Here is a 12,528-nt window from a genome sequence, read left to right on the forward strand (position 1 = left end):
TGATTTGAGCATATATTTTTTATGCTAAATGCAGTACCTGTGAGGGTTTCTGGACAATATTTGTCATTGTTTTGTGTTGTTAATTGATTTCCAATAATAAAAATATACATACATTTGAATAAAGCAAGTATATTTTCACTCTCCCATGTTGATAAGAGTTATAAATATTAGACAACTCTCCCTTTAAGGTACATTTTGAACAGATAAATAATGTGTGATTAACTTGGTACTTTTACTTAAGTAAAAGATCCAAGTACTTCTTCCACCACTGTCCATACATCACATCCAAATCATATACAGACTCAACCTCCATTTCTCCTTGCCTTTATTTCTATTATCTCACTGTGGTTTTAGCCAGTTTCCCTCACCTAGTTATGACTCAATTTTTCCTCTTTCCCATTTTCTTTTACTGCTTTTTTAAAAAAAAATTTTTACCACCTCTATCATTTAATATTTCAGTCTCCCACTGCCCCCCTCCTCAATGACTCATTTTCTTCCTCACTTTTGCTAATGAATAACACAGTTGTTAGCTCTGTAGGAGCTCTACAGAAGAGACGGCAGGTTGCTCGTGATGGAGCATCTATTGTGCGACTTATAGACCTGCCTGTGACGGACACAAGTTGATTTTAATCACATTCTGCCGAGGAAGCAGAGAGGCAGGGGAAGAGAGATGAGCGAGTCAACAACACACTCCTTACTCTTTGCAAATCAGCTATTTTCTATGTAAAGAGGCAGTGAAGATGAAATTGGATGACAGAATGTCCCTATTGAAGATACAGATGCTTGATGGCAGCGTGCACTCTAAAACTCCTTGACCCCTGACCAGAATACAAATTAGAAATGTGTATAATGACTAAAGCAACAGCAGAGAAGCAGTTTTCTTTTTCTCAGTTTACTTCCTTAAAGAGATCTTGCAGATATATATGTATAGCTGCGAACGACAGAAGCAATTTAAAAACCGCTCGATCCGCATGTGAGAATTAACAGGAGCAGAGCGACTAATAAGGAAAGGGAGGCAGGTGTGATCTGCAGCAGGACAGACCTAGGGCACGGCGAGCCTCGGGGAACACCATCAAACAGCCAATCGCCTCTCTCGGAAAACCTTCAAGGACAATCTCAGTCACTCAATGTGACACCAGAGAGGTGCAGACCGGGGGCGAAGAAGAACAAGACGGACAGATTAAACTGCGAGGATAAGAGCCGTTCTGCCCACCCCGCGTCAATATGGGCCCCGGCAGCTGCTGATTTAAAATGGATTCAACATTTCCCTTCTCATTATCCTATTAGCCTAGCTCCTATAGGTTCAAATCAACCCACCAATCACACCCGTACTTCCCCTTCCCCCCCTCGCCTTTAACTGGAGCTATTTTCCTCATCATGGCTCATGAAACGGTTCAGTTATTTCATCGCCTTTTTCTGTGGCTCTTTGTGAATCGCTGTTTGTTTGATTGCACAGTATTATACCACTTCAAATGTTTTTTTCACAGTCCACCAATTGCCATATGTGTAGTGGTAGTAGTATTGCACCTGCTGCTGCTGCGTATTTTAATTACTGTAGCGTAAGAGAGTTGTTGTCATAGGTGATGTGGGGGGAGGACAGCTAAAGCCATTGACCAGCCAGGAGCATTTTGTTTTTCACAGAAACGTTCGTAAAGATACAGAAATATCTGACTGAGCGGACCTGTTCCAGGAGAACCATGACTCACTCACTCACTCATTCATTCACCACAGCAACAACAGAGAGCCTCAGGTTTGGACATGGCAAAGACAAAAACAAGGCCCAGTTGAGCTTCAATTTGAACAAATTCCTCTTCATTAACACAATCAGTGATCCCAAAGCTTCAGTGGGAACAAGATAATACCAACAATTAGATCACTGAGACGATTTATTGGCTATAGGTAATGACGCAGTCCCACACACACACACACACACACACACACACTTCCTGAAAAAGCACAGACAGAAGAGAGGGATATAGAGGGAGGGAGATTGCGATTTGGCAGCGTTACTCCTCCATTATAATTAACTTCTGCCCACAAAGGGGATATTTAGCCATTATGATTTTTATAACGTGCTTCTGCTTTTTCACTAGAGCACTCCAAGCAGTGAACAGTATCAACACCCAAGACTGTTTCTATTAGAATTTTGTGCATTTATGCAATGACAATATTTTTCTGTTTTTTTCTATATCTCTTTAGGCATTCTGACAATATATATGTACATACAAACAGCTGCTTTAGAAGTCTATATTCCAGTGTCACAACCTCGATCCCCCCCTCCTATCAGCCTTTGATGTTGTCCCGTACATCAGCCAGGACATTTTTATTGCTCATGCAATTTTGCGTAATTACTCTGGCGTGCACCAGTAAACAATGCAGAGCCATAGAGCGTTTTATGAATTATACTACATGACATACTAGTAAAAAGGGGCCCGCACAATGCAGAGAGTATGATAGCGTTATTAACATACTCTGTGATCTTTTATAGGACACCAGCAGCAGGAGGCCTGCTCATCAAACAGCCATCATCTCTCCTAATGATATCAATTCGACCAAGTGCCCATTAAAACATTTAGTGGCGGATAGCTGGCCTGCGTTCGCATGTGGGATGCGCTGATTCATTCGGCAGTGCATGCACCCGCATGAAGCGCAGATCCACTCTGTTCGTGTTTATGCATACCACAAGCACCATGCTGAAATCCATTAAGCTCCAGTTTGTCATACACACAAAAATAAGACGTTCAAGAGTATAAAAAAAATAAATGCAAAGGCGGAAAGGCAGCTCAGTGTGATGAAATAATCATTGGGAGCCTTCTCTTCTAAGAGAATGAACAATCAGCACTGGTCTCATTCACTCTGCTGCGTTTTACTCCACACAGGAGATAAAATATTTACCAACAGTGGGTCTCCTAAAGAGCCGTGACATCTTCAAGGGACCACCAGTCCATCTCTGACATCAACCTAACACCTATCTTCTAATTCAGGAAAAGAAAAACATGGTTACATTTGTACAAAGATGTAAGAGAGCTCCTAAGAGTTGTGCATCTGTAATCTCAAAATCTATCTCAGCGGGGCGGTCCATTAGCCACCACTGATATTTCCAATTTTGCAGCAGTACTTAGAGTATATTTTCTTAATGCCCCCCCTAGTCCTAATATAAATTCTTACCCCCTGAAAGGAAAAAAAAACCTTTGCATTCTCGCGTTACGTAAGAGTGAACGTCTTTCTTACACCACCGATACACGCACATGGGCTGAAAGACGCAGACAGAGAAGTTGATCCTAAAAAAGAACTAGGCCCTCATTACAAGGCGCAGTGTGATCGTGCCACATCTCAAATACCCACCAGGCATCATTACAACCTAGAAAGGGTCCAAAGACAGAATAGAGACAACACTGATTCAACACAGTCTTAATGAAGCCTTAAAGCAAGAGGAGTGAGGGAGGGATGAGTGATGGTGACATGATGAGGGACTCTGACGGGAGCAAAGGGACCAGACGAGGAGAGCAGAGCTTAGGAGATGTGAGGAGATCCCACTCTTATCCTACAGTAGCGTAAGAACTGTGAAATAATAATGTGTCCATCTGCTGACATTCTGACAGCCACTGTTTCAATACTGGTACTAAAGGTTGAAATTAGGGCTGTAAAAGTTAACGCGAAAACGCGCTAGTGCAAATTCGTTTTAACGCCACTAATTTCTTTAACACATTAACACAACTTGCGATTTTTAGGTTTTGGCGGGCTCAGTTTTAAAGCTAGTGTGAAGATACTGGTATCATATGAAACTAAAAAAACTAAGGAATCCATTGGTACCATGTCACACTCACGAAGGAGGTTAAATAACGCTCCAAACTTATGATGAAAAACTGGCATGGCCATTTTCAAAGGGGTCCCTTGACCTCTGTCCTCAAGATATGTGAATAAAAATGGGTTCTATGGGTACCCACGAGTCTCCCCTTTACAGACATGTTCAATTATGATAATCACATGCAGTTTGGGGCAAGTCATAGTCAAGTCAGCACACTGACACACTGACAGCTGTTGTTGCCTGTGGGGCTTCAGTTTGACATGTTATGATTTGAGCATATTTCTTTTACATACATACATTTGCATAAAGCAAGCATATTTGCCCACACCCATGAAAAATAAGAGTACTAAATACTTGACAAATCTCCCTTTAAAGTACATTTTGAACAGATAAAAAAATGTGCGATTCATTTGCGATTAATCGCAATTAACTAAGGACAATCATGGGATTAATCGTGATTAAATATTTTAATCGATTGACAGCCCTAGTTTAAATCATTGCTTTTTTATTTGACATGGTAGTATTTAATTTAGAGATATAAAGTATCATTATCAAAGTTAAATCCTACCTCTGGTTTAGGGACGAAGGCCCGTCCGGGGATGGTGAAGCAGTTGCGGACTGTGCAGAGATACTGAGCCATGATGGACAGACGGCTCCTCTGTTTGCTGCCTGTGCTGGCTGTCAACCTCTGGACAGAGAGAAAAAAACACCACAAATTCCTGATGCAAATTCAGTAAAACCAAGTTAATTGTTGAGTTCATGTAATGTTGCTTTTTGCAGTAACCAAACATGTCTGGCAAACATATTACATAAAGACCAAAAACTGGAACAAAATGAGTATCTAAATGCATCCATGTGTCATTAATAGAAAATAATAAGCAAACATCATGCTGGCCTAAATGATAAAAACACCCCAGATTTATTTATCTCAGTTGGATTTTCTGATTAATTATGGATCAAGAAGTCATTACTTAATCATAACAATAAAAGACATTCATTACACAATATTTCAAACAGTGTTGATCAGGGTTGGAAATTAGCACCAGCCGAATGCTGGTAAAATATGCAAGTGTCTGCTAGATTTGCTTTTCTCACCAGCCAAAAAAATCAATTGTAAACTATTGAGTGGCTGGTGGATTTTTTTAATCCACCAGCCACAGTGACAGGTGGACAAAAAAGTAAATTTCCAACACTAGTGTTGATTGCATTGCAAAACAAATAAAAAATAGCAATATAAAGCCATGTGTAGACTTCAGACTAAAGGAGTATTTAAGCTTTGGTCAATTTTAATTTTAACACACAATTTAAAAGGTATAATATGCAACAATTGTCTAAAAAACAATGTATATACTGATAGAAAAATAATCCCTCTCAATCATCACTTATGCCCCACTAGAAGTGTCTGACGGTGTTTGTTTCTGCAGAGATCCTGCAGTACTCTGCCTGTTTTTTCTCTTTTCTTCCTATTTTGATTTACTCTGGATGCTTCTGGCCGTATGCAAACAGCCTTTAGGCCCCACGTGGGGGTGCAACCACCCAGTCAATAACAGCACGCAGGATGTGCAGCCCGTTCAGGTGGTCAAATATCGCCGCTTTGTCACGCCCCTCGGCTTCTGATACCAAAGCACAAGCATTAGGCTATACATCGATGGGCGCAAGTCCCCCTTTTGATGCTTTGCGGCCGTAATTGACGGATGAGAACGGGTTTGTTAAATCGCTGTGAGTTCCCCTGTTCCTCTGTCTCTCTTCTGCAGACCGAGGCACACACACCAGGCAGAGAGGACAGCCCGCCTTTTGGCTTCATTCATTAAAAATCCGGCAACTCAGAACTGCCATGAAGCAATCAAAAAATAATGTTTTATTTCTCTGATTTGCTGCTTTGTTCTCACTAACCCCTCTATTCTTGGCGGCTGGACAAGACAACAGCATCCTGACAAATATACACCTTGAAAACTGAAACATGCAACAGTGTTCACGCACCTCTGCGACCTCTTTCTGGAAAGTGAGTGTGAGCCGGGTGCGTCCGTAGATGAAGGGCCCCGTTCCGTTAGCTATGTGCTCCAGCCACTTGATGATGAGGGGGGTGGAGACGTTGAATGGGAGATTCCCTATGATGTGAAGGTTTGGTGGATCTGTGGAGCCAAACATACAAAGTTATTGTAACTTTAATTTGTTTACTACACATGACCACCGTCCAGCTTTCGTAATTTCACATTCTCACCTGCCTCCCATGGCTTAGAGATCGTTCCTGGGAAACCTCGGTCCATTCTGTAGTTGAGTATGTCCCCGTGGACAATCCTCAACCTCCCTGGTGCTGACTCAGACAACAGCTGTGGAAATGGATGACATTAAAGGAGAAAAATGAAAAGGTGCTCAGAAAAACTAATAATCATAAATAATCATCAGTCACTTTGCAGGTGGTTAACGATGCTGCAGTTGAAAATTGATTGACTGCTCTCAAGCAGCTGACAGGTGACGGTGTCGGAGCTTTTTTTCTGCTGAATGACCTAATGACCTTGATAACATTGTGGATGCTCAATTTACCTTCAGCCCTGGGATGAAGCGTGAATCCTTCTCCACCACAAGCACGTCCGTTGCCCCGGCGTTGAGGATGGAGCGGGTGAGACCGCCGGGACCAGGACCCACCTCACACACATGCGCATCCCTCAAACTGCCTGCCTGGCGCACTAGTTTGTCTGAAAAGATGGAGATGGAAGACCAACTCAATAGTGCGTTTCATCAATATTTTTGCATACACTCTGTGAATTAGGTACGAACTTAGTTCAACTCATACATCATATAAATTACACCATACTCTCCAATCAAATGTCTTCATCAGAGTCTTGGGTATCTAAATTGAGATTAATAGTGTATGATATTACAATACCTGTCTGCCTCTGTGTGATGAAGATGAGGTGCATTAATCTAACAGTCACCTTGTCCAAGGACAAGAGAGCAGATCAGACCTGTGCTGCATCACTGATAATTACATTAAGGCTCAAGCTCTGCAAGGGCTGTAAACAATTGACTTGGTCCATTCACATTAGAAGGAGATTTCTACTCAACCTTGTCCATACAGAAAAGCCTGTCGGTTTCAATGCCTTGAAACAAGGTCTGTGCGGAGCTGTGCAATCATGTGCACTAACAAAACACACCATTGAGCCCTCAGTGCAGACATAACAAAGAACAGGAGCGATCAGATGCTGGTGCACTGCAGAGAGAGCGAGGAAGGAAGAGCGAGGCGGACGAACCTGTGAGCCTCAAATCCAAAAGGAAGTTCTGGGACAGCTGTTTCTCAGCTCGCAGGTTGTACAGCTTTATGAGCTCGCCAACAGTAGGCAAGGGAGGCAGACGGAAAGACGCCAGTTTCCCTGAGGCCGCCATCATTCAGGTGAACAACACTGTGAAAAACAAAACACACAAAAGGTGAGAAAAACTATGATCATCTTCCTCAGCAGCAAAGCGATTCAAAAGCTGCGAGAGTCATATATGTCTAAAAGGGCAACATGTGAGGCATTAATGGGAATAATAATAACCTGTTTGAAAGATTATGTGAAAAGTTTGTTAGGTCAGGAGTGACCTTTTGAATGGCAGACAATGAAAGGCATTTGGGGTTAGGAATGGTGTTATTTTAACATGTCCCTTTACAAGTATGATGTGTCGGCTTTATTCTAACCTTTAAATTCAAACATATTAATGTTTTCTCACAAATATGTTGCAGAGGACATAGTATGTGAATTATTTATCGGCTCATGGGATTGCTTACTGCTGAGGCGTCAGTGCTTTAAGGTTGACTGTGTTGAATGTCATGGTGTCTTATAATAAGATCTGGTGCACCATCTAGTGGTGTTTTAACAGAAAAACTAAATGAACAACATGAGGACAAAAAACCAGGTGTTGTGTCAAAAACGGTTTCCCTGTCGTTTCCCTCTACCTACAGCTGAACCAACCCATATTCCGACTCTAACCATCATATCGTAAATTCGTGAGAGAGGAGATGGTGGAGGGGCCCAGTTGGTGTTGAGGCAGCATGGCCCATGCCAGGCCAGTTGAGGATTTTTTTCCCCCTTTCTTGCTGTTTATATATATATATATATATATATATATATATATATATATATTTACATTCTTTTCCTCATAACAAAATAAAATAAAATGAAATATGGTTAAAACAAAATTGAGAGAAAAATAATTAAATAAATAAATTTAAAGAAATAAAGAAATAAATAAAGAAATAAAGAAAACTTTAAAAAAGCCAACATAACTGGGCAAGATCAATATCATGTGACTGTTTACAGTGTGTGCGCTTGAGAGGGGTGGGGGTGGCTGGCTGTCAGTCAGGGTGCAAATCAAATTAAGGCAAGATTAAAAAGAATAAGATAAAATAAAGTAAAATAAATATAAATAGGTAGATAAATAGAAGTAAAAAAAATGATGGCTAAAAGGATGGTGTTTAATAGGGTGATGGATAAAAAGATGATGTTTTAAAAGAGAGTAATGGATAAAAAAAAAGGATGATGTGGTTGTATGTGGTGTGTGAACTGTAACCACTTGTTTTATGGGACGCTTAACCTGACCCCAACCTTACTACCCTAACCATGGTGGAGGGCGCTACTGGAAACCTTAATGGGAGGGAAACACTATTGGAAGGGGGAACAGAGTTTAACACAACACTTTACTATTGTTTCACTCCACATTTTGAAAACACGTAGTAGTTACATTACATTAAGATAAGATAAGATATTCCTTTATTAGTCCCGCTGTGGGGGAATTTGCAGTGTACAGCAGCAAAGGGGATAGTGCAAAAAACAAGAAGCATCAGCTAACACAGTAAAAAAAAAAGAGCTAAACAAAGTGTAACAAAATATGAACCATTTAAATAGAAGGAAGTATAGAAATAGGAGCAGTATATACAGTATTGACAATAAACAAACTATTAACAAAATTGCACAAGTGGAAAATGATATTGCACAGTGAGAATGAATGAATGAATGAAATTCCACCTGAAAATATCAGGTTATTGTCAGTTTTTGGTGTACAGGTGTAAGTGGTCTACTGGGAACAGTGCTGGTTGTATAAGATAAGATAAGATAAGATAAGATAAGATGAACCTTTATTAATCCCCACAGAACATTATAGTATCATGTGTGCACTGCTGCACATGAATAACATTAGCTGAGTAATACAGCAACCTAAACTATTCAGTCAGGAGGCAGTGAAGCAACCTGGAACCGGAACAATTAACTTTAAACTCATGTTGACCGCTGGCTGAGCTGTGATATGGCAACAGTCTGACACAGTCTTGTTAGCACTGCAGCTAAATGTTAGTTATTGGTCCAAATGCTGTCAGCAGAGCCTGTGTATTCAGTCGGAACACTTCATATTGTTTCTAAGAACAGACATAACACTGAGAAGGAACCAAACGGAGTATAATAAGGACAGAAAGCTTAAAAATGTACAAGGGTTAACCCACGTTTCTCACCAGTGCTGGTTTTCATCCCTTACACTTCCTTATACGTCATTCTATTGACGTCTCTGAGTATCCAATGAGATCACGAGAATCCCAACCTCAGCCAATCACATTCAAGAAGGCGGGGTTTAGCTTTGCCCTTGAAAAAGACGCTCGTTGTTGATGTAATGATGCCTCACAGCCAAAAGTGGGCGACAATTCAATGATAATGTAATGTATTTATTTACAGTAAATTGAATGTAACTGTTTTAATTGTGCTCTGTTGTCTGGTTGTTTGTTTTCTCGTTAATTATTTTCTTGTGTGTATTTATTCCAATAACCTGATATTTTCAGGTGGAATTTCATTCATTCTCACTGTGCAATATCATTTTCCACTTGTGCAATTTTGTTAATAGTCTGTTTATTGTCAATACTGTATATACTGCTACTATTTTTTATACTTCCTTCTTTTTAAATGGTTCATAATTTGTTACACTTTGTTTAGCTCTTTTTTTTACTGTGTTAGCTGATGCATCTTGTTTTTTGCACTATCCCCTTTGCTGCTGTACACTGCAAATTTCCCCACTGCGGGACAAATAAAGGAATATATTATCTTATCTTATCTTATCTTATTCTGTTTTAATTGTACTCTCAACATCATTGACAATGGGGTATAATGCCCTCAATGATTCGTTGAGATTTAAATAAAGGTTGAATAAATGAAATATAAAACTACAAAACGCAATAGCCTATTGGTTGATGTCGCTCTTGAATCCTAAATCATAGTGTCGTAATTTAATCTCGTGATTTTCCCTCTATTAGATCTGCATTTGTGTGAAATACAAGGATTTGACATAGCTTGAAGAGAGCTGCCCTCTTATGACAGAATTATAAATTCTGCTATGCATGAACAAAATTAACAAGAATACAGCTATTACTTAACATAATCTAGTGAAGACAATTATAAGACGAAAGAGACAAGGTCATAATTAAGCATGAGGCCCTCTCAGGCTTGTGCTTGTAAACACACAATATCTCCCCTGGTTCCACTGTCATTATTAGGCTATAAATTCAGCTTTTGACATCTCCATAATGTTGAACTAATTGAAACCTCTCAGCTTAAACTGATAAGCAGCCCGCGCGCCTCTTGTCCACTGCAGGGCAGAAATTGATTGTCTAAGCGTTTTCTCATGTTGGATGATGCACAGCTGTTGTTGGGAATGAACCCCCGTGGCCTTGTGGTCTCCTGTCTCTGCTCCCGACCCACGCTGGGTCACGGGTGTCGGAGCTTGAGATGGAAATATCCTTTTCCGCCAGGGTTTGGCAGATGAGTGGCAGCTCCGTCTCCTGCTGTGGCTGACCTTGGGAGACAGCTTCGGGCCCTCAAGAGGGTCTGCTGCTATGGAGAGGTTTCTGCAATGTCACCTTCTTGACAGTTTACTCAATTTGTATGGAACACAGCAATGAGACCAGGCTATTGATGTAGTCTAGAGAGTCATGAATAGGTAATCAGAATTGCAAGATTCATCACCTGGGGCTCTCAGTGGTCATACCTCCCAATGATAGCCTACATTACCTATGTCCTACAAAACAAAAGGTTATAAGGCACATAATTCCTCTTTGATTATCATTCCAGCAATGATCATCTCACTGTTAATTAAAAATATCTAGTTCTGGCTTTTACCTCATGACTGCAAAGCAGCCGCCAGACCTTCTGCTGCCATTTCTTCTTCATTAGCAGTAGATGAAATCATGCCTGCAGCATAAGAGTGGGCTGATATTGCAGCTGAAGTAAACGCACCTAAAGTAACTACTTTAAACTTGATCATGCATGATATTAAAATGTAATATAACTAATATATAATTATAAATAATATAATTTAATGACTTTCCACATTTAAAGCTGAAGTAGGTAGAATTGGAGCAATTTTGATTCAAAAAAGTTATTTTTATAAAACGGTCTCTACATCTTGACAGTAGTGCATGAGACAGGTAATCTGAAAAAAAATCATGTGCCTTTGTGTCCTCCGGTGTCCTCCGGTGTCCTCCGGTGCTCCTAACGGCATCTGCAAGATTTCACAGACCGAAGGAAAACAACCAATCAGAGGCGAGCTGGAGTCTGTCGTCCAGCTGCCGTCTATGAGAAGCTGTCAATAGATAGATAAAGATAGATGAATAGTAACTTTATTGATCCCGAGGGAAATTCAAGACACTCGCGAACTCCAATGAAACGGTCAAACTAGGCAGCGCTGATCAAATATGAATCAATATTCTGTTACTGTAATGCCTATTGATCAAAACAGGACAATCGAAACATCTTGTAGTGTACTGTTTAGCTGTTTAGCTAAATTGAGGAAATACCAAGCACCGCCCACCAGCCAGAGCAAACTTTCTAATTTTACAGCTCAACAGTACACTACAAGATGTTTCTGAAAACATTTGAGGCAAGAAATAGGCATTACAGTAACAGAATATTGATTCATATTTGATCCGCGCTGCCTAGTTTGACCGTTTGATCAGAGTTTGCGAGTGATTGACAGCTGCCTCCGTTGAATGAACAGCCAATAGTAACGCTCTCTCTCTGAAATGACCTGTGATTGGCCAAAGTCTCCCGTCACGGGCTAGATTTTTTAAAGCCTGAAAACAGAGCCATGAGGAGGTGCAGAAGTCTAGTTTTCTCTCAGAACACTTAAATTAGAATATGCTGAAAGGTTATTATGGATTTTTTGCCAAATGATACCAACAATATTCTGCCTACTGCAGCTTTAAGCGTGTTAGACGAAGATGAAATTTTAAAGTAATATTTAATATTGTCAAAGGAACTGTCATAGGCTACTAAAAAAGTCCCATGTCATGAGAGTGGAAAGGCTTTGGCTTACATTTTCATGGGAAACAAAACTGCCATCTCAACACAGGAGGGCGTTAGAGAGTCTCTTCCTCCATGCTTCCTCCATAGTGTGTGATCAGCAAAGACAGGAAATGAAACATAAGTAATTAACATTTCTGAGATGGTGAGTCATCTCTTTTACTGAAACATCAGAAGAAAAACAAAGACAGAAATACTTAAGAGTATATAATTTCCAAGCCAATTTAGAGGAACCGACTAACATCAATAAACACAGAAACCACACGAGATGAGATGTCCTACACTGTGTTCAACAATAAACTTCTGTTATGATGATAATTCAAAGTTGAGTATTATGTTCTGGTATTTTACTGAATGTGTTATTGATGCTGTAACAAGTTCAACAGGGTTAACTGCCCAAAAAGT

At 40.2% G+C, this 12,528-nt stretch overlaps 1 protein-coding gene across 2 annotated transcripts in view; it reads right to left on the reverse strand.

Annotated features, from left to right (window-relative positions):
- tfb1m (transcription factor B1, mitochondrial) overlaps positions 1–9,410 on the reverse strand; it is a 32,880-nt gene extending 23,470 nt beyond the window's left edge. The window contains exons 1-6 of one of the 2 annotated variants that reach the window (XM_037746411.1): positions 9,282–9,410; positions 7,060–7,209; positions 6,353–6,504; positions 6,030–6,138; positions 5,789–5,940; positions 4,377–4,496 (exon numbers count right to left, since the gene is read on the reverse strand). In XM_037746411.1, coding sequence (XP_037602339.1) covers positions 4,377–4,496; positions 5,789–5,940; positions 6,030–6,138; positions 6,353–6,504; positions 7,060–7,195 — 669 coding nt within the window. In that variant the 5' untranslated portion in view covers positions 7,196–7,209; positions 9,282–9,410. The remainder of the gene's footprint in view (positions 1–4,376; positions 4,497–5,788; positions 5,941–6,029; positions 6,139–6,352; positions 6,505–7,059; positions 7,210–9,281) is intronic. The other variant, XM_037746412.1, reaches the window with a different exon arrangement.
- Between the last annotated feature and the right edge of the window lie 3,118 nt (positions 9,411–12,528).

Source organism: Sebastes umbrosus, chromosome 16 (assembly GCF_015220745.1).
Source record: "Sebastes umbrosus isolate fSebUmb1 chromosome 16, fSebUmb1.pri, whole genome shotgun sequence".
Lineage (NCBI taxonomy): Eukaryota > Metazoa > Chordata > Actinopteri > Perciformes > Sebastidae > Sebastes > Sebastes umbrosus.